At 40.3% G+C, this 25,720-nt stretch overlaps 1 protein-coding gene across 1 annotated transcript in view; it reads right to left on the bottom strand.

The window, feature by feature from the left end:
* The window catches only part of mago (mago, exon junction complex subunit), a 41,417-nt gene extending 15,716 nt beyond the window's left edge, over positions 1–25,701 (bottom strand). The window contains exons 1-2 of the mRNA XM_076198945.1: positions 25,528–25,701; positions 444–502 (exon numbers count right to left, since the gene is read on the bottom strand). Of these exons, the coding sequence (XP_076055060.1) occupies positions 444–502; positions 25,528–25,618 (150 nt within the window). The 5' untranslated portion in view covers positions 25,619–25,701. The remainder of the gene's footprint in view (positions 1–443; positions 503–25,527) is intronic.
* Between the last annotated feature and the right edge of the window lie 19 nt (positions 25,702–25,720).

Below are 25,720 nucleotides of genomic sequence, written 5' to 3' on the forward strand. Positions count from 1 at the left end.
TCCAAGTTTCTATTAAAAATCATCTCCTTTTCCATGTCTTTGATTTGACTCAAATTTCTTTTTTCATACTTAAAGCCAGAAAATAGGTCATTGCCATACAATCTACCAATCCCCCCTGGGGTAAGCTTCTATTTACCTTTAATGGTACTATATGTTTAACCCACAAATAGCAAGGGTTCCCCTCAGCTGAATTAAACTGCTTGGCAGGAGCCAGAAATATTTGACTATATAAGAACAATCACTACTATCTAAAGGTTACTAGTATTCAAGACTAGCTATAACTCTTGAACAACAGGAATTTTCCCTCAGCTGAATAAAATAATTTGATAGCAGCATAGAATAATCATAATAATTACCACATGTATGGTTCAAACCCAAAAATATCACCCAACTATTGACATCCAAAGATACAACAATTCACATCCAGTGAAATAAGATCTTACCTCTTTCCTGATCATTACATCATTCTTGTAGTTGGAGTTGTTTGCATATCGAAGTTTACCTGGAAAAGCATAGATTTTAATATAAAATGTAACATTTAACTTGTACATACATACACACACATACCAAGGGTTTTTCCCCCTTACATGAGATGTAGCTTAAGTCAATGGCATAAATCCACTCCCACCCATTTCATCCCCAACATACTCCACTCCCATTCACCACCCTTCCCTCCCATTTTTTTTGGCTCCTCCTGGATGAGGGTTCATCCCTGCATCTTGCCCACTGCCCTGGATTAGAAGCAAGGCTGCTTCATTTGATTGGTGACCCCCCCCTCTGTCCCTTCATGCAGAAAAAGGGAAGACGGGAAGAAATCCCTTCAGGCTGCGTCAGAATATCATTCATACATACTCCCTAACCTCCCCATCCCCCACCCACTCCCTTCCATGCATTACAGCATCATTCATACATAACCATTCTCCACTCACCCTTATCTTCTGTCTTCTCCCTTCTTTCCACAACAGACATTCCCACCTTTCCCAATGCCTCTTTTACCCCATCCATCCATCTCATCCTTGGTCACCCCCTTATGTTCCCTTCATCTACCTCTACCTTCCACATTTCTTTTGTTAATCTTTCTTCACTCATTCTTTCCATGTGTCCAAATCATCCCAATACTCTTTCATCAACCCTATCTCTCAACTCCTTTTCCACCCTCACTCTTCTCCTCACCTCTTTTCTACTCTTTCCAGCCTGGTAACCCCTATCATACTTCTCAGGCATTTTATCTCAAACACATTTAAACTCTTCCTCTCTTATGTTCCACATTTCTGCCCCATACAGTGCTGTCAGCACAATCACTCCTTCATACAATCTTTTCTTTGCATCCATTCCCAAATGTCTATTTCTCATTACACTTTTTAATCCCCCATGGCATTTACTTGCTTTTCTCAATCTACATTCTACCTCCACTCCTCCCTTTCCTGCCACATTCACCCCTGAGTACCTAAAGCTATCCACTTCCTCCAGCCTCTCTCCCTTAATACTCACTTCCAATTTGCTGCCATTTTCTCCCCTTGTACATCTCATCACCTTACTTTTACCCACATTTATCTTCACTACCTTCTTTCGCACACTTTCCCAAACTCTATCACTAATTTTCTCAATCCCTCCTCTGATCCTACTACAAGTGCAGTGTCATCAGCAAACAACTAGCTTATCTCCCATTTCCTTTAACCCTCTCCAATCCCCAGTCCATTAACCTTGCATTTACCTCTTGCACCACCCATCCATATATAATTTCAACAGCCATGGTGACATGACACTTCCCTTGTGAAGTCCCACCTTTACCTCAAACCACTTCTAATTCTAACACAGGCTCTACTACTCTTGTAAAAACTCATGACTGCTCTTAAAAGCTTTCTTCCAATCCCATATACTGTATCTGCAATACCTCCCACAAAGCCTACCTATCCACCCTGTCATAAGCCTTTTCCAAATCCATAAAGGCACAAAAAAATATTTACCTTTTCCTAAAGCTTTCTCATATCTACCTTACTACAAAAATCTGATCCATACAATCCATACTTTTCCTAAATCCACCATTCCTCACCAACTCTCTCTGTTCCTTTCCTAATCCTCTCAGTCAAAACCCTCCCAAAAGCCTTCCCAACTACACTTAATAAACCGATCCCTCTTAAACTACTACATTCACACTTGTTCCCTTTCCTTTGTAAAGCAGAAATATACAGGCATTCCTCCAGTCCTCAAGCACTCTACCCTATTTTTGACAAACATTAAACCTCACCAGCCAGTCCACCATTACTGTATCTCCCTTTTTAGACACTCCACATGACAGCCATCAAACCCAGGTGCATTACCTGCTCTCATTATCTTAACTACTTTCACCTCATTTTTTTTCTCCTTTTTCCTCATTCATCACTGTCATTTTCTTAGCACCTCCCACTGTAACTACCTTTCCCTCCCTATCCTCCTCCACATTTAAGCCCCTAAAATACTCTACCCATCTTTCTCTTACTGCTGTCTCTTCCATTATCATCTCTTCATCTGCATTCTTTACTTGATACGCCTCCTCTTCCTCTCTTACTTTCCTTCTAAAACATCTTTTTATTACTTTTTTTTTGTCACACTCTTGCCCCATTTCACATCTGCTCTCCTTTTTGCTTCCTTTCTCTTAAGCTTTCCCTTCTCTTTTCTTTGTACCTCTCATATGATTCATCCTATTTTGTAACCAATCTGTGAATCTTCATTTCTTCTCTACTACAACCTTCTTTGCTTCATCATCCCACCATTCACTACCCTTTCTTCTATTTCCTCCCATCCTCCCTGTTCCACACAATATCTTTGCAATCCTTGTTACTCCCTTTCTTCTACTTGATTCACCTCCCTTTCTCTTAATTTCCTTCCAAAACATCTTTTTACTTTCAAATTTTTGTCATACTCTTCCCCCATTTCACATCTGCTCTCCTTTATCTTATGCTTTACTTCTCTTCTCTTTGTATCTCTCATATGATTCTGTCATCCTATTTTGTAACCAATCTGTGAATGCTTGTTTCTTCTCTTCCACAACCTTCTTTGCTTCATTATCCCACCACTCACTACCTTTCCTTCTATTTCCTCCCATCTTCCTTGTTCCATACACCATCTTTGCAATCCTTGTTACTCCCTCATTGAAACATCCCCATTCCTCCTCCACTCCTAGTTCTACTCTATCCTTCACTCCCTCCCACTCTTCTCTCAGCTTCTTCTTGCATTCCTTTTCTTTCTCATTTAAGCAGTTTACCATAAGCAACTCCCTACTTTCTGTCATTTTCTTCTTTCTTCATCTATCCTCCACTCACAACTTACCTTCCACCAACAAATTATCTGATATTCCCCCACTTTCTCCCCTTAGAACATGTACATCCAAAACTCTTCCTACTATTCTTCTGGTTACCACTATATAGTCCATTAAAACCCTATCTACCACCCTTCCATCCACCACCCATTCCAATGTGTACTTATGCTTGACTTTCTTCTTAAACACTGTGTTAGCTATCATTAACTCTCTTATGACACATCACCACCAACTTTCCACAACAAATTTTTCCTGGGACTCCACACTTCCCAACCACTCACTCTATTGGTTCATCTCCTAGCAGCGAGATCTCCCAATACCACTACATTAACATTTCTCCCTAAACCCTCTATACATTCACTTAAATCTATCCAAAAAGCCTCACTTCCCTCTACACTCTTCTCACTACCAGGCCCATATACACAAAGACCCACATTTCCTTCCTACTTTCACCTTCATCCACATTAAGGGAGAGTTGCCAGTGATTATTCGAAAAATTCTGGTACATACATACATACATACATATACCAAGGCTTTTTCCCCCTTCCAAGGGAGGTAGCCAAAAAGGGAAAGGCATAAAAACACTCCCACCCATTTCATCCCTAAATACACTCCACACCCCTCCCACCCTCCCTCTCATCTGAGCACCTCCTGGATGACGGGTCATCCCTGCACCCTGCCCACCGCCCTGGGTCAGAAGCAGTGAAGGGGGCTTTGGGGAAGAGGGGAATGTCTGTTGAGGAAGGAAGGGAGAGGAAGGGAGAGGACGGAAGACAGAAAAATTCTGGTACATGAGCTAATTTTAGGTAAACATTTCAAAAGAATCTCTATCATGGTGGCAAAACTCATACAAAGTTATACAACTGTATTTCATTTCTATTTCTTTTATACAGCATAAAATAGAGAAGATATTGGCAACCCCATTGCATAAATAAAATTCTGTATATTGAAATAGCATCAACATTTCTATAGCTATTTCGTTTTTTGCTACAGAATTGTGTTTATGGAGATATTTGGCAACTCCTCCCACCAGCATATCCCACAAAGACAGTGGACAGGGCACCAGTACTCTTGAAAAGGTCAAAGTAAGGTGACGTCACTCCTGGTGCTCTCACCATATACAACAATTTTGATTCCTCGCCCTGTATTGTTGCTGTAATCACGGAAAAAATAACAAGAAACGAGAGTGAAGCGGCAGAATATAGAGAGGGCCTGCGAGTGCCTGAAATAGAAACAAGAAGGAAAGAGAAGAAAAACAGCACAGCTGCACCCAGCACTCCACAAGCATCTACTAGCTACACCCACCTTACACCTCCACCCACACACCCCTCACCTCACACCTCATAAGCAAAGAAGAGAAAATTGGGGATTTGCTATACATTGCAACCATCAACCAAAGGTCACGAAAATTTAAATTCCCTGTCCTGTAAAGTTTGTTTTTGTTCTTTCTGTTATAATATCTTCGGTTGTTCTTTATGGATTTTTGTCATTTTTGTTTCATTTGAAAGAAAACATAATGCTCTTTATTTTCTACAGTAAAATATAAAATATATATGAACTTTTCATTTTCTTTATGAAACATAAATTTTGCAACATTTCTTAATTATTCAGAGAAACAAATTCATAAAAAAATCAGAGGTATTAGTTTGATAAAATGTATTCAATAGTTTTTGTTCCCCAGACTCTAAGCTTTCATTTCATACCAAGCTGAATGATGTGGAAGGATTTTCCATTAAGTAATTAGAGCTTCACTAGAGCTCACTATATCTTCATTAAATATTTACTATGCCTTATATATACATGGGAGGCCCACAATACCCTGAGGAATTATACACTAATGTAAGGGGTAATTATACCTTAGTTCATTAAATACATATTTGAAAATTTAATTTCACCTACTCTATAAAACGATGCGACACTCCCTTAACCTTGAAGAAACCTCCTTCCATTCCACCACATGCTTACCTATCTTTTCACTTACTAGAATAGCCACCCCTCTCTCCCTTGTCCTCTCTTCACTTGTGACACCCTCCCCACTACACTCCCAAACTTCAAATCACACTCCCTTTCAGCTTAGCTTCACTCATCCATTTTGCTTCCCTTTTACACGGGGGGTAGCCAAAAAGAAAAAGGCATAGAAACCACTCCCACCCATTCCATCCCCTACATACTCCACTCCCCTCCACCCTCCTCCCTCATCTTGGCACCTCCTGGATGATGGGACATCCCTGCAGCCTGTCCACTGCCCTGGGTCAGAAGTAGTGTCGCAAGACACAGCACATCCACAGCAAGGCCGCTTCATTAATTCGGTGACCCCCCCCCCCCTCTCTGTCCCCTCATGCAGAAAAGGAGAAGACCAGAAGAAATCCCTTCAGGCTGCATCAAATTATTTCTCATACGTACTTCCTCACCCCCCATCCCCCACCCACTCACTCTCATGTAGCAGTGCATCATCTATACACAACCCCTCTCCATTCACCCCTAACTTCTGTCCTCTCCCGTCCTTCCTCTACAGACATTCCTCTCTTTTGTAATGCCCCTTTTACCTCATCCATTCATCTCATACTAGGACGCCCCCTCATATTCACTCCTTCCACACCTCTTTTACTAATCTTTCTTCACTCATTCTTTCCACATGTCCAAACCATCCTTATACTCTTTCATCAACCCTATCTCCCAACTCCCTTTCCACCCCTGTTCTCCTCCTCACCTTCTCATTTCTCACTCTATCTAGCCTGGTAACCCCTATCATACTTCTCAGACATTTCATCTCAAACACATTCAAACTCCTTCTCTCTTATGTTCCATGTTTCTGCCCCTTACAGTGTTGTTGGCACAAGCACTACTTCATATAACCTCCTTTTAGCATCCATTCCCAGATGTCTATTTCTCATTACACTTTTTAATCCATCAAGGCATTTACTTGCTTCTCTCAATCTACATTCTACCTCCACCCCCACTCCTCCCTTTCCTGCCATATTCACACCCAAGTATCTAAAACTATCCACTTCCTCCAGTCTCTCTCCCTTAATGCTCACTTCCAGCCTGCTGTCACTCTCTCCCCTTGTACATCTCATCACCTTACTTTTGCCCACATTTATCTTCAGCTTCCTTCTTTTACACACCTTCTCAAACTCTGTCACTAACTTCCTCAATCCCTCCTCTAATCCTGCTACAAGTGCAGTGTTGTCAGCAAACAACAACTGGCTTATTTCCCACTTTTCTCCATTTCCTTTGACCATCTCTAACCCCTGACCCACCACCCTTACATTCACCTCTTGCACCACGCCATCCATGTATAGATTGAATACCCAGGGCAACATAACACATCCCTGACATAAAGTCCCACCTTTACCTCAAACTATTCACTCTCTCCATTTCTAATCCTAGCACAAGCTCTACTACTCTGGTAAAAACGCTTAACTGCTTTTAACCACTTCCATACGGTGACGCCTACATAGGCATCATGAGGAGCAAGTGGATACACGATGATGCCGACATCGGTGTCTTGATTATATTTATTGTAGTTGTACCTATGTAACCTCCATTCTCTTTAAACTGGCTTCATCATATTTTCTATGGTTATCAAAATTCACAGGTGAAAGAGAACGAACGATTGAGCACTGACTTTATTTTTTATAATGTGATTATTATGACGCAACATCGCACGTCGGGCAGCTAATGCTGCCAGACATGCAATGTGCCCTGGAGTGAAGAGGTTAACAACTTCCCTCCTATCCCATATATCTGCAGTACCTCCCACAGTGCCTTCCTGTCTACCCTGTCGTATGCATTTTCCAAATCCATAAATGCCCAAAAACATCCTTACCTTTTCCTATAGCTTTCTCACATATCTGTCTTACCACAAAAATCTGATCTACACAACACCCTACCTGTCCTAAAACCACACTGTTCCTCACCAATTACTTCATCTGTTCCTCTCCTAATCCTCTTAATCAAGACCCTCCCATAACCCTTCCCAACTACACTCAACAAGCTGATCTCTCTGAAACTACTACACTCACACTTGTCCCCCTTTCCCTTGTAAAGCGGAATGATTACAAGGGAAAGGGGGACAAAAATAAATACATATACCAAAGGCTTTTTTTCCCCTTACATAGGGGGGTAGCCAAAAAGAAAAAAGCATAGAAACCACTCTCACCCATTCCATTCCCTACATATTCCACTCCCCTCCACCCTCCCTCTTATCTTGGCACCTCCTGGATGGCGGCTCAAAAATAAATGAAATAGTAAATACATAAAGATTGAAAATCCAAAATATATATATATACATGAGGTATGTTCAATAGGTAATGAGAAAATTTCAGGAGAGGCATTAGATATAATTCAATCAAAATACTACTTAATTGTGAAGTACACATACATGTCTATAAAATGACTCATTGGTACCTTTTTATGTTTTTAGGTTTGAGTGCAGCAGTGTACATTGTGGAACTAGTTTGATCTGGTTTGCCAGTCTGTCAACACTTTACAAGATGCAGGGAAACATGGAGCAACATTATGCCATTAAAGTTTGTGTTAAACTAAAGAAAAGGAAACAAGAATCTTATGAAATGTTAGAGAAAGCCTATGGGAATGTTCTGCTGAGTAAAACAAGTTTCTATAGGTGGTTTAAAAAAAATTCTGAAGGATGAACCCAGATCTGAAGCACTGGACAGTGCACAAGCGCAGAAGAAATATTATCTAGAACAATAAGATTAGCAAATAGCGAACAGTACAAAAATATATGGATAAAAAAAGAAATGAGTGAGGAAGAAAAAGAGAAAGAAAAAGAACTTAGGAATGAGGCGAATGAGAATAGAACTGAAAAAGAAAAGGAGATTTTTTGGAGAGTGATAGACATGAGGCTGAGAAAAAGATATATAGGGAAAATGGAAACAAAGAAGACAGAAGGTGAGGAGGAGAAAAGAAACTATAAATAGCGTATACAAATATAAATGGAATAATCTCAGGAATAAACGAATTAAACGATTATCTAGTCTTAGAAGAACCAGACATAATGGGAACTGTAGAAACCAAATTAAAGTACACCCTAACACCCCACACTGTGGGACAAGGTGTATACAACTGTTGGACAAAGAATAGAAAGAACAAACTGGGCGGAGGAGTTCTAATATTGACCAAGAAAGAAACATACATACATATACCAAGGCTTTTTCACCCTTACTAGGGAGGTAGCCAAAAAGGAAAAGGCATAAAATCATTCCCACCCGTTTCATCCACGAAAACACTCCACACCCCTCCACCCTCCCTCCCATCTTAGCACCTCCTAGATGACGGGTCATCCCTGCACCCTGTCCACTGCCCTGGGTCAGAAGCAGTGTCGCAAGACACAGCACATCCACAGCAAGGCCGCTTCATTAAATCGGCGACCCCCCCTCTCCGTCCCCCCATATAAAGGAGAGGACGGGGAGAAATCCCTTTGGGCTGCGTCAAAATTTTATGTTAACTAAAACAACTGAAGGAAAAAACAATGTAGAATCAATTATAGTACAAGTCGAAGGTAAACAAATGAAGAAAAGAAAATTTGCAGTGGTATATGTACCTCCTAAAACACAAGCCTGGACAGAAAGGGATCATTCCGAGTTACTAGAAGATACAAAAGATGAATTAATTGAAACACTGAAAGATGGAGGAAATACAGTAATTATGGGTGACTTTAATTCAAAAGAAATATGCTGGGAAGAAATGACAGAAGGGGGGAGAGAAACACTGGGGCAATGTACTCCTTGACTTGACCATTGAATACACAATGACCCAGTGGATTAGAGAAAATACTAGATACAGAGGAAATGAAGAACCCTCAAAATTGGACTTAATACTTATGACAGAACCTGAGATTATTGAAAAAATTGATTATAAAACTCTGATAGGAAAAAGTGACCACATACTAATAGAAATGGAATTGAAAGAACAAATGGACCAAAGCAAAAATGATAAACATAGAATAGGAAGACCTATGTATAACAAAACAAACTTTGAGAAACTTAAAACATTCTTTCGCAATGCAAACTGGGAAAAATTCCAAAATGAAGATACAGGGATAGAAGAAAAATGGAACATATTAAAAGAATTTATAATGAATGAGTGAACAAATATGTACCACAACAAAAAATGGAAAAGGCATACATAAACAGCTGGTACAACAAAAGATGTAGTGAAGCTAAGGAAAAATGAGACAAAGCTTGGAAAAAGTGGAAAAGAGATAAGAAACAAAGCAAATGGCAAACATACATCAAACTAAGAAATGAATATGTAAAAATACGCAGAGATGTAAAGAGGAATTATGAAAAAAAGATAATAGACAAATGTAAGGAAGAACCCAAACTATTTTACAAATATGTAAATGGAAAACTGAAAAACAAACAAGAAATAGAAAACTGTGCCAAGATAAAAAGGAATATACAGAAGAACTGGAAAATGGCTGAAATTATGAACAACCACTTCAGATCAGTATTCACAATAGAAAACTCGCCTAAAAGTGTAGATAGAATTATCCCCAGCAATGAAAGAAATAAACGTAACACAAAAAGAAATCAGTGATCAAATTAAAACCCTTGATGTCAGAAAATCACATGGCCCAGACGGAATTGCAAACTGGATACTGAAGGAATGTATGGAAGAATTAACTGACAAAATATATAATATAATTAAATCCTCACTTAAAGAAGGAAAAGTACCATTGGACTGGAAAAAGGCAAACATTGTACCAATTTATAAGGGAGGTGATAAAGAAGATCCATCTAACTACAGACCAGTCTCACTAACAAGCACAATAGCAAAAATTTGTGAAAGAGTTGTCAAAAACAGATGGGTTAAATACCTGGAAGAAAAATCTATACTGAACCTAAATCAATTTAGATTCAGACAAGGGAGATCATGTACAACAAATCTGATCTGCTTTTACTCAAGATTAGTAGACATAATACAAGAAAGAGATGGATGGGCGGACTGTGCTTTTCTGGACCTGCAAAAGGCATTTGATAAGGTACCTCATAGGAAATTAATAAATAAGATAGAATCAAAGGGTGGCATCAGAGGAAAATTATTGGAATGGATGAAAGACTTCCTGATTGGGAGGAAAATGAGAGTTGTAATTAGAGAAAAATTCTCCAACTGGGAAGAAGTAAAAAGCGGTGTCCCGCAAGGATCAGTACTGGCCCCGATCATGTTCACCGTATACATTAATGACATGAATGAAGGCGTGGAGTACTATATGAATTTTTTTGCAGATGATGCAAAATTACTTAAGGTAAAAACGGAAGAGGACTGCAACTCATTGCAACAAGATCTGGACACGATATGGAATTGGACTCAAAAGTGGGAAGTGAAATTTAATATAAAGAAATGCAGTATAATGGAATTTGGAAAGAGTAAAAACAGAATATCAAAACATTACAGAATTGGAGAAGAAAAAATAAAGAAAGCAAACTCTGAAAAAGATCTTGGAGTGATGATTGGAAAGGACATGAAACCTGATAAGCATATAAATAAAATATTAGGAGAAACCTACAATTTATTGAGCTCAATCAAAGTGGCATTTACTTATATGGATGAAGAAATGATAAAGAAAATACTAACTACACTAATAAGACCAAAACTTGAGTACACAGCATCACTTTGGACACCCAGTACCAAAAGAAATATTAAGAAACTAGAAAGATTACAAAGAGCGACAACCAAACTAGCACCGACTCTCGCCGAACTAACATATGAGCAAAGACTATCCAAACTGAACCTACCAACTCTGGAACAAAGAAGAGAAAGAGGAGATTTGCTGACTATCTACAGAATAATGAAAGGAATGGAAGTTTTAGACAGGAACGACCTGTTAGTGCGGGACAACGGTAAAACGAGAGAACACGTAAAAAAACTGAAAAAAGATAGTTACAGAAAAAACTTGAAAAGGAACAGTTTCCCACACAGAGCGATTAATACATGGAACAAATTAGACAACAAAACAGTATGTGCAAACACTATACAAGATTTTAAGATAAAACTTGATGCGGAGAGATACAAAGACAGGTCACCACGAGCATAGCTCCCCTCCCGTATATTACAACTAGGTAAATACGGAAGAAAACATTGAGGAAGTGTGAAAATTAGTGATCCAAGGCTATTGAAAAACTGTGAGGATATCTATAGCCGTTGGTATTAGTATTGGCACAGTGGATACAGTACTGATCGATGATCTGAAGCTCCACAAAGTCTGTATCAAATTCGTGTCAAAGATTCTCTCTGAAGACTAGAGGCAGCTTCATATGGAATGCTACACTAGTATTCTTGATATGATAGCAGCTGATTCAGGTTTCCTGAACAAGTTAAGTGTCTTGCGACAAGAGTTGGGTGTTCACCTACGACGCTGAGAGGAAACATCAGAGTGCCCAATGGAAGCACACATCATCCCACAGGCCCAAGAAGGCAAAGATGAGCAGGTCACAGGAGAAGGCCATAGTCGTTCCTTTCCTTGACTCCAAGGGGCTCATTCACATTGAATAGGTTCCTGAGGGTCAAAGCATCAATAAGGAGTATTACCTTAAATTTCTGCAAAGGTTCAGGACAATACCTCATGCCACAGGTCAATGCTAGTGATTATGTGGAATGAAAGCGTTACAACTCCCACCCTAGAGTCCTGATCTAGCCCCTTGTGACTTCTTTCTGTTCCCATGCATGAAAGACAGTCTCAGGGGAGTCCGATTCCTGTCAACACAGGAGCTGAAAGTGGCATTGGAAAATTACCTGAAGGGACTACTGAAGGACTTTGAGATCTTTCAGGATTGGGAGATGTCTGCAGAAGTGTGTACATGCAAAAGGCCATTAGCTTGAAGGAGACAAATTTTTAGCTTCTGAAAATTTCTCATCATTTATTGAACATACCTCATATATATATATTTCCATAGTGGTCCACCACATATCTTATAATTTTTTCCATTCTGGATCAACTCACCTCATAAATTACAACTTTTCTTAAATATCTTCTGCATATGTATGATCTTCATGATATGAATTTTCTTTGACTAATAATGTATGTGCATTCCCCTTTGTCACTCAACACATAAACAATGATAGCAGATATGATCTCTTTGAAATGTTTGATTACATATATAACAGCTAAAGCTTTAATGCCTATGACTGTGAAATTTTGTTAAGTGTTTGTTGAGTGTGTGGCTAGCATAGGCAATTGGTCTGAGTTTTGTGCAGTGTTGTTGCATGAGGACTGTGCCAAGTCCAGTGTAGGACACATCTGTGTATATTATAAAGAGAAGCTTGTGGTTTGGGAAAGCAAGGACAGGTGCTGTGGTTAAGGCTTCTTTAAGTCATTAAAGGCTTTCTCTTGCTCAGGTGTCCAAATGAATGGGGTGCCCTTCTTAAGTAGTGAAATTAAAGTAGCTGCTATACCAGCATAATCTTGAATGTACTGTCTGTAAAATCCTGACAGACCAAGGAATGAATGTGTTCAACAGAAGTAGGGTGTGGAAAACCAGTGACTGCCTTGACCTTGTCCTACGAGGTTAAAATTCCTTGTGAGTTAAGGAGGGAGGAAGGACTTCTTTGAGACCTACTTATGCTAGTCATGAGAAGACAGTGTCATCCCTTGCCTCATAATATCCACCATGCCTATTTCGTTCTGGTTCCGCATCATAGACATAGTATCTCTCTCTCCCATCATTCCTTATGTCATAATATTCCTCTCTCCTATCATTCCTTATGTCATAATATTCCTCTCTCCTATCGTTCCTTATGTCATAATACTCCTCTCTCCTATCATCTCGTATTACAATATCTCCCTCCTACATGTGAGAATCCTTTGAAGTCATGACTAATTTCAGAGCTGCTTGAAGTATTTGAATGTGGCATCTTTTTATTAGAGGGTTATACAGTACTTAGTTTGAATGCAGCTAAAGAACTGGCACAGCACTGATATGTTAACAAGGTAGTGAAAGTATTTGTTTCTATTTTTTTTTCTATCGAGTATTTTGCACACGCCAATTTATTTATCCATTGAAGAAGAAAAGTTATCCAAGACAGGAGGCCCCCATTTATATGTCACTAACTAGATTCTGTATTTGAGTGGATGCTTTGAATCATAGATCGTGACCCAAGCAGTTCCTGCAATCCAGATTCTGGAACATCTATTTTGCCTCTTTTAGATCGTTCAAATCTCACTAGAGGAGAGAGGGAGAGAGAGACAGAGAGAGAGAGAGAGAGAGAGAGAGAGAGAGAGAGAGAGAGAGAGAGAGAGAGAGAGAAAGAGAGAGAGAGAAACACAATGACTTAATTTGTACATAACTTATAATTTTCCTTTAACTTACATTGGAGTAATGAAGTTTGGTGTGAACAGAGTGCGAGCATGGTAATCAAAAAAGAGGGCCCAAAAAATGCCAACGCGTCTTTTTATACCATAGCCGTACAACACCAATGCCATGGCACAGGTGCCAATATAACCTATCCTATTCCTATCAGCCTAGCTCGACACAATTTACTTGTTTTTAAATTTTGTGTGAAGAAGGGTCACAATATATCAACTACTACCCATCTAAAACATGTAAGCGCGGGGGCGCACAAGTGAGGGCTCTACTTTGTGTCATCATCTTGATTTATGTGCCCTCTGACCTCTGAGAGTGGGAGGCTCTGATTGTGTAGTCCTCTGCTGTCAGCTTACAAATCCCTTGCAACTTGGATGACAGAACAAGATACTCATGTCTACAACATCATCACACATCAGAAACATTAAGAGTACCATCACAGGGCTCTGTTCTATCCCCCACGCTCTTTAATCTATACATGCATGACTTACCCATACCAGACACCTCAGAAATACAAATCTCTTCCTACACTGACGACATAACAATCACATGCACACATCGTAACACAAACAAAGCTGCAGAAATAATCCAGCCATACCTTGATACACTCAACACATGGTTCATCACAGACTCAAAATAGCTCCAACCAAATCTACAGCAACACTTCTCACCAACTGGACAAAAGAACACAAATACATACCTCATCTCTACATCAACAACTCTCTAATACCACACACAAACACACCGAAAATTCTTGGTGTAACATACGATACATCCATGTCTTTCAAACAACACAAACATAAAAAACCAATGCACACCTAGAATTAATGCACTTAAGTCAATCACTGGAACAACATTTGGACAAAACAAAGAAACTAATACAACAATATACAAACAATGCATACGCTCAGTGATGAATTATGCGAGTCCTGTATGGGCTCCTAATCTCAGTGAGACACACCACAACACCCTTCAAATCATACAAAACAAAGCCCTAAAAACAATTACAGGCTGCACAAATACAACACCTACAGACCATTTACACCATGAAACAAAAGTCCTCAAAGTCAAGACCACCTCGACATGAGAGGCACACAAACACTTGCTGCAGCCACCACAAACACATCACACCCGCTACACTACATAGCAGAACACCTACACACACCAACATTAAAACAACACCCAAAGACCTGTATCACAGACAGATACTCTCTTCTCTTCCTCCACAACCACCAAATACCAACCTCCGGAAACATATTCATAATCATATCACTCACCGCTCCATTAACACACTGCTGCATGCCAGACCCCCTGATATCCACCCTTCTGAATCCTCTCTCCCACCAAAGGACAGAGTCCACCTGGCCAGACTGCGGTGCGGCCACCACCCAGCACTTCTAAGCTACCAGAAGAGGCTGGATGACCGCATTGTGAACAGCTGCCCAGGATGTAAGACTTCACCCCATACCATACAACACATAATGGAAGACTGCATACACAATCATGCACACAAACAACACAACATACACTCTATAAAGAATTTGTGGGAAAACCCAGTTTTGGCTGTGGCATTCCTTGGGGAGACGGGACTGCTCGGACAGACAGTCTAGGGAACGACAACAACAACAACTAGAAATTTTACTCTACATTCTTAGGTAAACATACACATTTTACAATATACCTAGAAAACAGGCGCTGTGGCTCCAGCTAAGGTTAGGCTTGGCACCATGCTCTTGTCCTTTGTGTGCGACACCTGCGTCCTTTGTCAGTGACACATCATGGAACATGACAACCTGTTACTCAAAGCAACATGACAACACACTATCTTATCACTGCACTCAAGGATGAGACCACATATTACCTCTCTTTAATGGCAAGAAAATTCCTGTAGACAATATCTTCTCTGAGGTTGAATCAGAGATAACAAAGTAAACCACATTCACATGACTGAGCAGAAAGAACATGACTGTGTCAGATGATTCTACTCCCCCTCCCCCATTCAAATTCACTCAGCTTCATCACACGAAGATGCACCAGCTGCTAGCACAAATTGCTCCACCACCTTCTTACAAAAGAGTTCCCTGTGTTCAACCACCCAAACCCCTCCCCCAGGATGCTAACTCTTCTACTTTACTGACATCCATGGACATGTATTCCAAATGCAAGATGCATTAACTCCTCCCACATGTCTAAATCAGCAAAACTTAAAACAAAACATTCATTAAATACCAATGATTTTTCGCTGCTTGAGAACACCTTCTTGCCCCTCTAAGAGGAATTCAACACCAAATCCACCCCAATCTCACAAGTGTTCTCTACATTCAAACACATTCATGCAGTGCTTATCAGCCCAAAGATGCTGTTCCCTTGTGAGTATACAAAGATACACATACGTGTTTTTCAAGCACAAGATACCGATGTACTCTTTATGCCAAAAACTTGTCGTGTCAATGGTATTTCCCTCCTTTCAGCCATCAGCTCTATGTCAAAGAAAGGTCATACTTGTATCTTAACCACTTCACTATGGGACTTAAATCTTGCGGGCAGCAGCCAATGCCAGCCGTACGTGTCGTAATAATACTCGCATCATAAAATATAGTCACCGCTTATATCGATCGTTCTCTCTTTCACCTGTGAATTTTGAAAACCACAGAGAATGGGATTAAGAGCAGATTAGGGAGAATGTAAAAACACAGGGGGCGACTACAATAAATATAATCAAGACGCCGATATGGCAGCGTCGCGAATCCACTTGCTCCTCATGACGCCTACGTGTGCAGCACCGTATGGAAGGGGTTAATTGCCAGTGACACTAATACACACCTCCATCTCACAGTTGGTACAAACATTTCAAAGTATATCCCTCATGCATCAAAGTCATGGATGACCAATTCCCTATTTCTCAAGTTTGTACCACAATTTCTGAATCGCCCACAGCACTGGAACCCATTGATACATCACATTTCAATCCCAAAGACTTTCCTGGTGCACAAGCAGACTTTCTTGCATTTTGCAACAAGTTCAGACATACAATTACCACTCCAGGTGAACCCCTTGGAGTTACTAATCTCATTCAACATCATATACCCCTTTGTGAGAACTCTAAACTATGTTACATTCCTGCATAAAGAATGCCACACAGTAAATGCATGATTGTAGATAACCTTATCCCAGACATTATTGCATTATTTTTTTATATGCTCAGGTGATTTGTTGACCCATAAAACCTTCATATGCCAAGTTGTATGTCAATTGGGCCAGGGGTTTGGATTTTATGGTTGATTATCTCTAGATTGTGCTATTCATATTCATGTTGGCTATGAAGGGGGGTTGGCAGTAATCTCACCTCCTTGCCAACTGGTTTCTGGTGAGATATTTCTCTGGTGTCACCTTATTATATTGGGTGAAGCCCTATATCTATAGGGTGCCCAATGGTCCACGCCGTCATTATGACGGTACCCCATATATCTATGAGGAATTTCTCTGTTTGCCATCAGGGATGTGTCAGTTAGCAGTGGGACCTGCGACTGTGTATTTGAGCTGCTCTTTGTCTGATCTTTCCTACAAAACCTGTTCAATATGGGTGACCCTGCAAAGATTTCCTCTCTATCGACATAGCTTTTGTAATCATCAAGATTCTCAAGCCTATCCACCACATCAAGGTGTCAAGGAGTTCAGAACCACCAAAGATTTGCAGACGACATCATTCTTATTTCAGAAAGAGCAGAAGACTTGCAAGATATGCTGAGCGATCTAAACAAGGAAAGTCTCAAAGTAGGTTTAAAAAGGAATAAAAGTAAAACCAAAGTAATATTCACCACGAAAATTCAAAGCAAAGAGATTGTAATTGATGATGAGTCTTGAGGAAGTTGAAGAGTATAATTATTTGGGCCAGATGGTGAAGCTGATGAAAGATCATGATAATGAAATAAAAAGACGCATTACAATTGGTTGGAAAATGTTTGGTAAGTATAATAAAATCCTGAGAGGCTCTCTACCTTTATGTTTGAAACGTAAAATTTACAATCAATGCATTCTACCAGGAATAATTTACAGGTGTAAGACTTGGAAGCTGACGAAGGCGATGGAAACAAAGCTAAGGACTGCACAGAGGAGAATGGAGAGATCAATGATGGGAATAACACTGAGAGACCGAAAGAGAGCAAGTTGGGTGAGAGAACAGACCCGAGTGAAAGATATTGTGGAGGCAGTAAAAGAGAGGAAGTGGAATTGGGTAGGTAAGTTGGTGCGAATGACTGATGAGCGATGGAGCAAGTGCGTTACTGAATGGACGCCGCAAGATAGGAAGCGTGGAAGAGGGAGACCAGACAGAGGGTGGAGAGACAAGATCTAGAAATTTGCAGGACTGACGTGGCAGAGGGTGGCAAGATCGTGCAATTCATGGAATGCTATTGTTCAGCAGTGGACTCAAGATGGCTGATTTGATTGATTGATTGATCTCTAAATTGACAATAGTTGCCATGCACAGGTGATTTGTTGACCCTTGAGAAAGTACAATGAAGGGCCACGAAAATGATACCCGAGTTAAAGGAATTGCCATACAAGGAAAGATGCAAACAGGTAGGTCTGCACACGCTCCAAGAAAGGCAGAGGGGGGATATGACCGAGACATTCAAGCTGATGCATGGCTATGAGGACATTCCATATACAAGGTTTTTCAAGAGGTACACATATAATTTATGAGGACACTCACTAAAACTTGATAAACTGGACCACTGGAGGACAATGCTCGGTCAATTTATAGTTTCACCCAATCATAGAATTTGATATGTGAATTTGATATGCACTTATGCCTACATCTCCCGAACGATGTGAGGGCACGTGTGGGAAATCGGGGGTTTTGGGTGGAGAAGACTAATAAATGGAGTAATGCGCATTGCAAAACAGGTATAAAATGAAGACTAAAGAAAAAATATATATATATATATATATATATCCCATTTCGGCGGGTACCGCGCACAGTGCCATATTTGTTTACTAACGATTGTGAGTATTTGTGACTATAACAGCTAGATTTAGGGAAGCCGCTTGCACAAGAGTTGGTAACCGTAAACTAACCTAACCTAACGGAGGTAACATTAGTTTACGGTTAGGAAGTCTTGCGCGGCTGGAGTGGACTTCGCTAAATGTAGCTGATCTAGCGAGACATTTTTCGAATCGTTGGGAAAAACATACATGGCTGCTCGTGTTAGGTGGGACTCCGGCCGTAAAATGTGATTTTTTTTTTAAAGTGTTTTTGTTCATTTTATACCTGTTTTGCAATAAGCATTTATCCATTTATTAGTCTTCCCCACCCAAAAACCCTGATTTCCCACACTTATGCGTTCGGGAGATATACGCGGAAGTGCATAACTTCAATACTTAATTACTTCAAAAGTACGCATTTGCGACGGAAAGGATGTACACCATCCTTCATATCACAACATATCTCACCAGAAACACATAAGCCACATATCAAATTCTATGGTTGGGTGAAACTATAAATTGTCCCAATGCTCAAAAAGATGTTTGCCTGGATTACTGACAACTGGAATTGAGGATAGTTGCCATGGCAACATGATAGGTGTTAGAAAGAATATAAAAGGAAGGTTCTGCATTGTTTTTGACATGCTCAGGTGATTTGTTGATCCATAAAACCTTCACATGCCAAGTTGCGTGTCAATTGGGGCAGCTGTTTGGGCTTTACTAATGATTATCTCTATAGTGACAACTTAATAGTTGCCATGAAAAGGCAACTTAGGTATGATTTTTGAGATACTCTGGTGATTTGTTGACTCATAAAACCCAAGTATTCAAAATTTCTATAAAATTGGACCAGTAGTTTAGATTTTATGTGTATTTCTTTACCAAAATCTTTACAAATTACCACCTTTACTTCTCACACTTTGTTATGGTAAAATCTGGCAAAAAAATTATTTCCCTTATAAAAAAACAAAAAAAAAAATCCCCGTCTGGGGTATTGGCTGCTTGTTATTGTGGCAAAGTAGCATGCAGTTGATACTTTAGGGTCTATATGGTGCGCCCCTACGGACCAGAGCCACACATCATTTTGTCTATGATAGAGGAAAACTCTGTTCATAGAGAAATGATGACACTTTTATACTACGACTGTCCCTCCGTTATGCTGTCCTCCAACCCCTTGTTTGCTGTCCTGTACCATTTCTCTGAGTATTCCTTTTCTGTGATGGGGGAATTCCCTGTGGTGGGGGAAAAGAATACTGCCACCAAGTATTTCCACTTGGATCGTAAGAGGCAAGAAGAAAGGGACGGATATTGGGGCCAGGCATCCTTCTCCTTGTAGCCCCACAGGGGAAATTCCTAAAAAAAGAAAAGAAGGCATAAGAGGGGCTGGAAAGCCTCGGACCAGCACCCTAAGGTTTGGGTCTTTTAATGTGCGTGGATGTGGTACAGATGAGTGTAAAAGGGAAGAGATAGGTAGTATGTTTGTGAGAAGAAAGATGGATGTGTTGGCTTTGAGTGAAACTAAGTTGAAAGGGAAGGGTGAGTGTAAGTTTGGGAGTGTAAGTGGGAGGTTATCAGGAGTGAAGAGAGGGCGAGGGAGGGAAGGGGTGGCCATTCTAGTAAGTGAAGAGATAGGTAAACGGGTAGTGGAGTGGAAGGAGGTTTCCTCAAGGATAATGTGGATGAAGGTGAAACTGGGGAAGGAGATGTGGGTCTTTGTAAGTGCATATGGGCCTGGCAGTGAGAAGAGTGTAGAAGAAAGGGAGGCCTTTTGGATAGATCTAAATGAGTGCATAGAGGATTTGGGAAGAAATGTCAATGTGATAGTACTGGGAGACCTTAATGCTAGGGTGGGAAATGGTCCAATCGATGGAGTGGTTGGGAAATGTGGAGTTCCAGGAAAGAATCGTAGTGGAGAGTTGATGGTGGAAATGTGTCTAGTAAGAGAGTTGATGATAGCAAATACAGTGTTTTGGAAGAAAGTCGAGCATAAGTACACATGGGAGAGGGTGGTGGAGGGAAGGGTGGTAGATAGAGCGCTAATGGATTATGTAGTGGTAAATAGGATTATGATAGGAAGAGTTAAGGATGTACATGTGCTAAGGGGAGAGGGTGGGGGAATATCAGATCATTTTTTGGTGGAAGGTAAGTTGAAAGTGGAGGATAGATGGAGCAAGAGGAAAGGGACAAAAGGTAGGGAGGTTCTTAGAGTGAACTCTTTGAATGAGAAGGAAAAGGAGGAGGAGTACGGAAAGAAGCTGAAGGAGGAGTGGGAGGGAGTAAAGGGTAGAGTAGAGCTGGGTGTGGAGGAATGGGGATGGTTCAAGGAGGGAATCATAAAGTGTGCAAGGTTGGTGTGTGGAACAAGAAGGACAGGGGGAAATAGAAGAAAGGGTAGTGAATGGTGGGATGAGGAAACAAAGAAGGTTGTAAAAGAGAAGAAGCGAGCTTTCACAGATTGGTTACAAAATAAGACGAGGGAGTCATATGAGAGGTACAAAGAAAAGAAAAGAGAAGTAAAGCAAAAGGTAAAGGTTGCAAAGAGGAGAGCAGATGTGAAATGGGGTGAGAGTTTGACAGAAAATTTTGAAAGTAATAAAAAGATGTTTTGGAAAGAAATTAAGAGAGGAAGAGGAGGCAAATCAAGTAGAGAAGAAAAGGTAAAAGGTGCAGATGGAGAGATGATAATGGAAGAGAAGGCAGTAAGGGGAAGATGGGCAGAATATTTTAGGGAGTTGCTTAATGTGAAGGAGGATAGGGAAGGAAAGATTGCTGCAGTGGGAAGTGCGAAGAAAATGAGAGTAATGAATGAGGAGAATGGAGGAGAAATAAGGAAGGATGAGGTGAAGGCAGTTGTTAAGATGATGAAAGCAGGTAAGGCACCTGGTCTGGATGGATGCCATGCGGAATGTCTGAAAAAGGGAGGTACAGTGATGGTGGACTGGTTGGTGAGGTTATTTAATGTTTGTTGGAGAGAGGGTAGAGTGCCGGAGGACTGGAGGAGTGCCTGTATAGTTCCTCTTTACAAGGGAAAAGGGGAAAAGTGTGAATGTAGTAGTTTCAGAGGGATTAGCTTGTTGAGTATGGGAGGATCTTGGTTGAGAGGATTAGGAGAGGAACAGAAGGAGTAATTGGTGAGGAACAGTGTGGATTTAGGACAGGTAGAGGTTGTGTACATCAGATCTTTGTGGTAAGACAGATATGTGAGAAAGCTATAGGAAAGGGGAAGGATGTTTTTTGGGCTTTTATGGATCTGGAAAAGGCTTATGATAGGGTAGACAGAAAGGCACTGTGGGAGGTTATGAAGATATACGGGATAGGAGGAAAGCTTCTGGGAGCTGTCAAGAGTTTTTATGAGAATAGTAGAGCTTGTGTCAGGATTGGAAATGGAGAGAGTGAGTGGTTCGAGATAAAGGTGGGACTTCGTCAAGGATGCGTTATGTCACCCTGGCTGTTCAACTTATACATGGATGGGGTGGTGCGAGAGGTAAATGCAAGGGTAGTGGGCAAGGGATTGGAGATGGTTAAAGAAAATGGAGAAAAGTGGGAGGTGAGCCAGTTGTTGTTTGCGGACGACACTGCGCTTGTGGCAGGATCGGAGGAGGGATTGAGGAAGTTGGTGGCAGAGTTTGGGAGAGTATGTGATAGAAGAAAGCTAAAGATAAATGTGGGTAAAAGTAAGGTGATGAGATGTACAAGGGGTGAAAGTGGCAGTAGACTGGAAGTGAGCATTAAGTATGGAAGGGGTTAAGGGAGAGCGACTGGAGGAAGTGGATAGTTTTAGATACTTGGGTGCAAATGTGGCAGGGAAAGGTGGAGTGAAAGTGGAGGTAGAATGTAGATTGAGAGAAGCGAGTAAATGCCTTGGTGGATTAAAGAGTGTAATGAGGAATAGACATTTGGGAATGGATGCTAAGAGGAGACTGTATGAAGGAGTGATTGTGCCAACAGCACTGTATGGGGCAGAAACATGGAACATAAGAGAAGAAGAGAGGAGTTTGAATGTGTTTGAGATGAGGTGTCTGAGAAGTATGATGGGGGTTACTAGGCTAGATAGAGTGAGAAATGAGGAGGTGAGGTGGAGAACAGGGGTGGAAAGGGAGCTGGGAGATAGGGTTGATGAAAGAATATTAGGATGGTTTGGACACATGGAAAGAATGAGTGAAGAAAGACTAGTAAAAGAGGTGTGGAAGGCAGATGTGGAGGGAGTGAACATGAGGGGACGTCCTAGGATGAGGTGGATGGATGGGGTGAAGGGGGCTTTGGGGAAGAGGGGAATGTCTGTTCAGGAAGGACGGGAGAGGACAGAAGACAGGGGTGAATGGAGAATGGTTGTATATGGATGATGTTGTGATAGCATGAGGTGGAATGGGCGGGTGGATGGGGGGTGAGGTAGTATGTGTGAGCAAAATTTGACGCAGCCCGAAGGGATTTCTCCCCGTCCTCTCATTTTATGCAATGGGGGGACGGAGGGGGGGGGGTCGCCGATTTAATGAAGCGGCCTTGCTGTGGATGTGCTGTGTCTTGCGACACTGCTTCTGACCCAGGGCAGTGGAAAAGGTGCAGGGATGACCCGTCATTCAGGAGGTGCTAAGATAAGAGGGAGGGTGGAGGGGTGTGGAGTGTATTCAGGGATGGAATGGGTGGAAATGATTTTATGCCTTTTTCTTTTTGGCTACCCCCCTTGTAAGGGGGAAAAAGCCTTGGTATATGTATGTATATAAAAAAAAAAAAAAAAAAAAGTATCTCCTTGTTTATCAAGCTATTTAAAAAATATAAAACATATTTTGTTTCTAATGAAATGTTTTTTCATACGCAACAAGAATTTAAGGGTTAAAAAGTTTTTGAAAATTTTGTGCCCATACCTATCTAGACACCATATGTAGGTACCCCGGAATCCATGCGTGGCGCCACTGTCGACCATGTAATGTTTACGTCGCCATTTGTTGCGGACCACTAGCTTCTGTTTAGTTTAATTTGAATGCTTCCCACGTTCAGCGGATGCGCAAGATATTAAAACTACCTTGTTGTTTTGCAAGTGTATGCCCAATTCTTTAAATAGAAAATTTCTTCAGCGATTCGAACGGAAATTTGGTTATCAAACTCGGCAACATAGTTTTCCGAGTAAAAATATTAAGGTAAGGTATCACTAAATATTATTTAAATATACATAAACATGTTTATCAACCTATTTTCTCCCGGATATGAGAAGCTTAAGAGCGTTGATCACTTAATGTTTGAGCTTAGGGTCATCACATATAGGCATATCACCCATGAATCTGATGTGTCCAGTTTGTGTTTGATTTTGTTTACACATCACCATTGATGACCAAAACCACACAATGACGGTTTTTGCTCAAATGCATAATTTATATATAAAAAATAGCACATGGTTTCATCATTTGACCTATTTTCTTCAAAATGTGTGATTTCCATGTAAAATGATCGAAGAGACGTTATGTCTTTATCCTCTGCAAAATTACCAACCGGCAACCAAACCCAAACAATGATGGCTTTTGCTCAAATGTATAATTTTGAATAAAAATTAGCATATGGTTGTATCATCTGACCTATTTTCTTTAAAATGTGTGACTTCCATGTAAAATCATCAAAGAGAAGTTACATTTTTATCCTCTGCAAAATTACCAACCGCCAACTGCCGACCAACGTCGACCAAAGCTGACCAAAACCATGCAATGACAGTTTTTGACCAAATGCATAATTTATATATAAAAGATAGCATATGGTTGCATTATTTGACCTATTTTCTTTAAAATGTGTGATTTCCATGTAAAATCATCAAAGAGAAGTTACGTTTTTTTTGTCATGCAAAAGCCGTCATTGTTTGGGTTTGGTCGGCGTTAGTTGCCGGTTAGTAATTTTACAGAGGATAAAAGCATAACTTCTCTTTCATTATTTTACATGGAAATCACACATTTTAAAGAAAATTGGTCAAATAATGCAACCATATGCTATTTTTTATATATAAATTATGCATTTGAGCAAAAACCGTCATTGTGTGGTTTTGGTCAGCGTTGGTCGACTTCGGTCGGCGTTTAGCGAGACCCACCATTGACAGCTTCATGGTTGCCATGAAAAGGCAAATATGGTATGATGGAGATGTCTCACATTGTTTATGACATGCTCATGTGATTTGTTGATCCATAAAACCCAAGTATTCCAAATTTTAATTAAATTGGACTAGTGGTTTAGAGTTAATGTGTATTTCTTTACCGAAATCTTTACAAATTACCACCCTTAATCCTAACACTTTGTTATGGTAAAGTCTAGCCAAAAATGCGGGCTAAAAAAATAATTTAAAAAATCGTATCTCCCTTATTTTTCAAGCTATTTCAAATATTTAAAAAGCATTTTGTTTCTAATAAAGTTGTCTTTCATATGCAACAATAATTCAAGGTTTTTTTTGTGGGGGTACCTACCATATGCACCAGATGCAGTTATCACACACAAGACAGAAATATCATCTCATATTGCCCATAATTCATGCAATACTGATTTAATTGCATTATTTTCTGTGTGAATTATGGTTCCACCCAGTGGATAAAGTTAGATATTTAGGGCCCACAGGTGTCCAGCATTACATTATGATCGTATACCAGTAACCAGTGGCGCTATAGATCATAATTATAATAGACTGACTGCCGTAGTATACTTACTTACTTTCGGTAATTTTGTCTTTTAATGACACGGCTGAAGTTGGCTTCCTTTGCCCAATGCCATTATTACTGTTCTGTCTTGTGGTAAATATGTAATATAAAACCCACTAGGAACGTAAATGCTAAATACTACATTTTAACACAAAAATATCTAATCTGCTCTAGTTTGCGTTCCACATGTCAAAACTGTAGCACAACATTTTTGCCTCAAGTGGATCCATAATTATAAAATCAAACTCACCATCAGGTCTAAATTCGAATTCTAAGAATTCGTGTCCAAACTTTCCTTTGTGGCCGACATAATAACGAATATAAAAGTCATTTGAAGCCATGTTTTGGTTTTAACTTTCCCTGTTACAGCGTCTGAGTATCACCACACCGGACTACAACAAATAAATTTGGTAAATGAAATCGGTTCTTGGGCATACTTAGCA

Source organism: Oratosquilla oratoria, chromosome 15 (assembly GCF_046742065.1).
Source record: "Oratosquilla oratoria isolate Oo_2021 chromosome 15, ASM4674206v1, whole genome shotgun sequence".
Lineage (NCBI taxonomy): Eukaryota > Metazoa > Arthropoda > Malacostraca > Stomatopoda > Squillidae > Oratosquilla > Oratosquilla oratoria.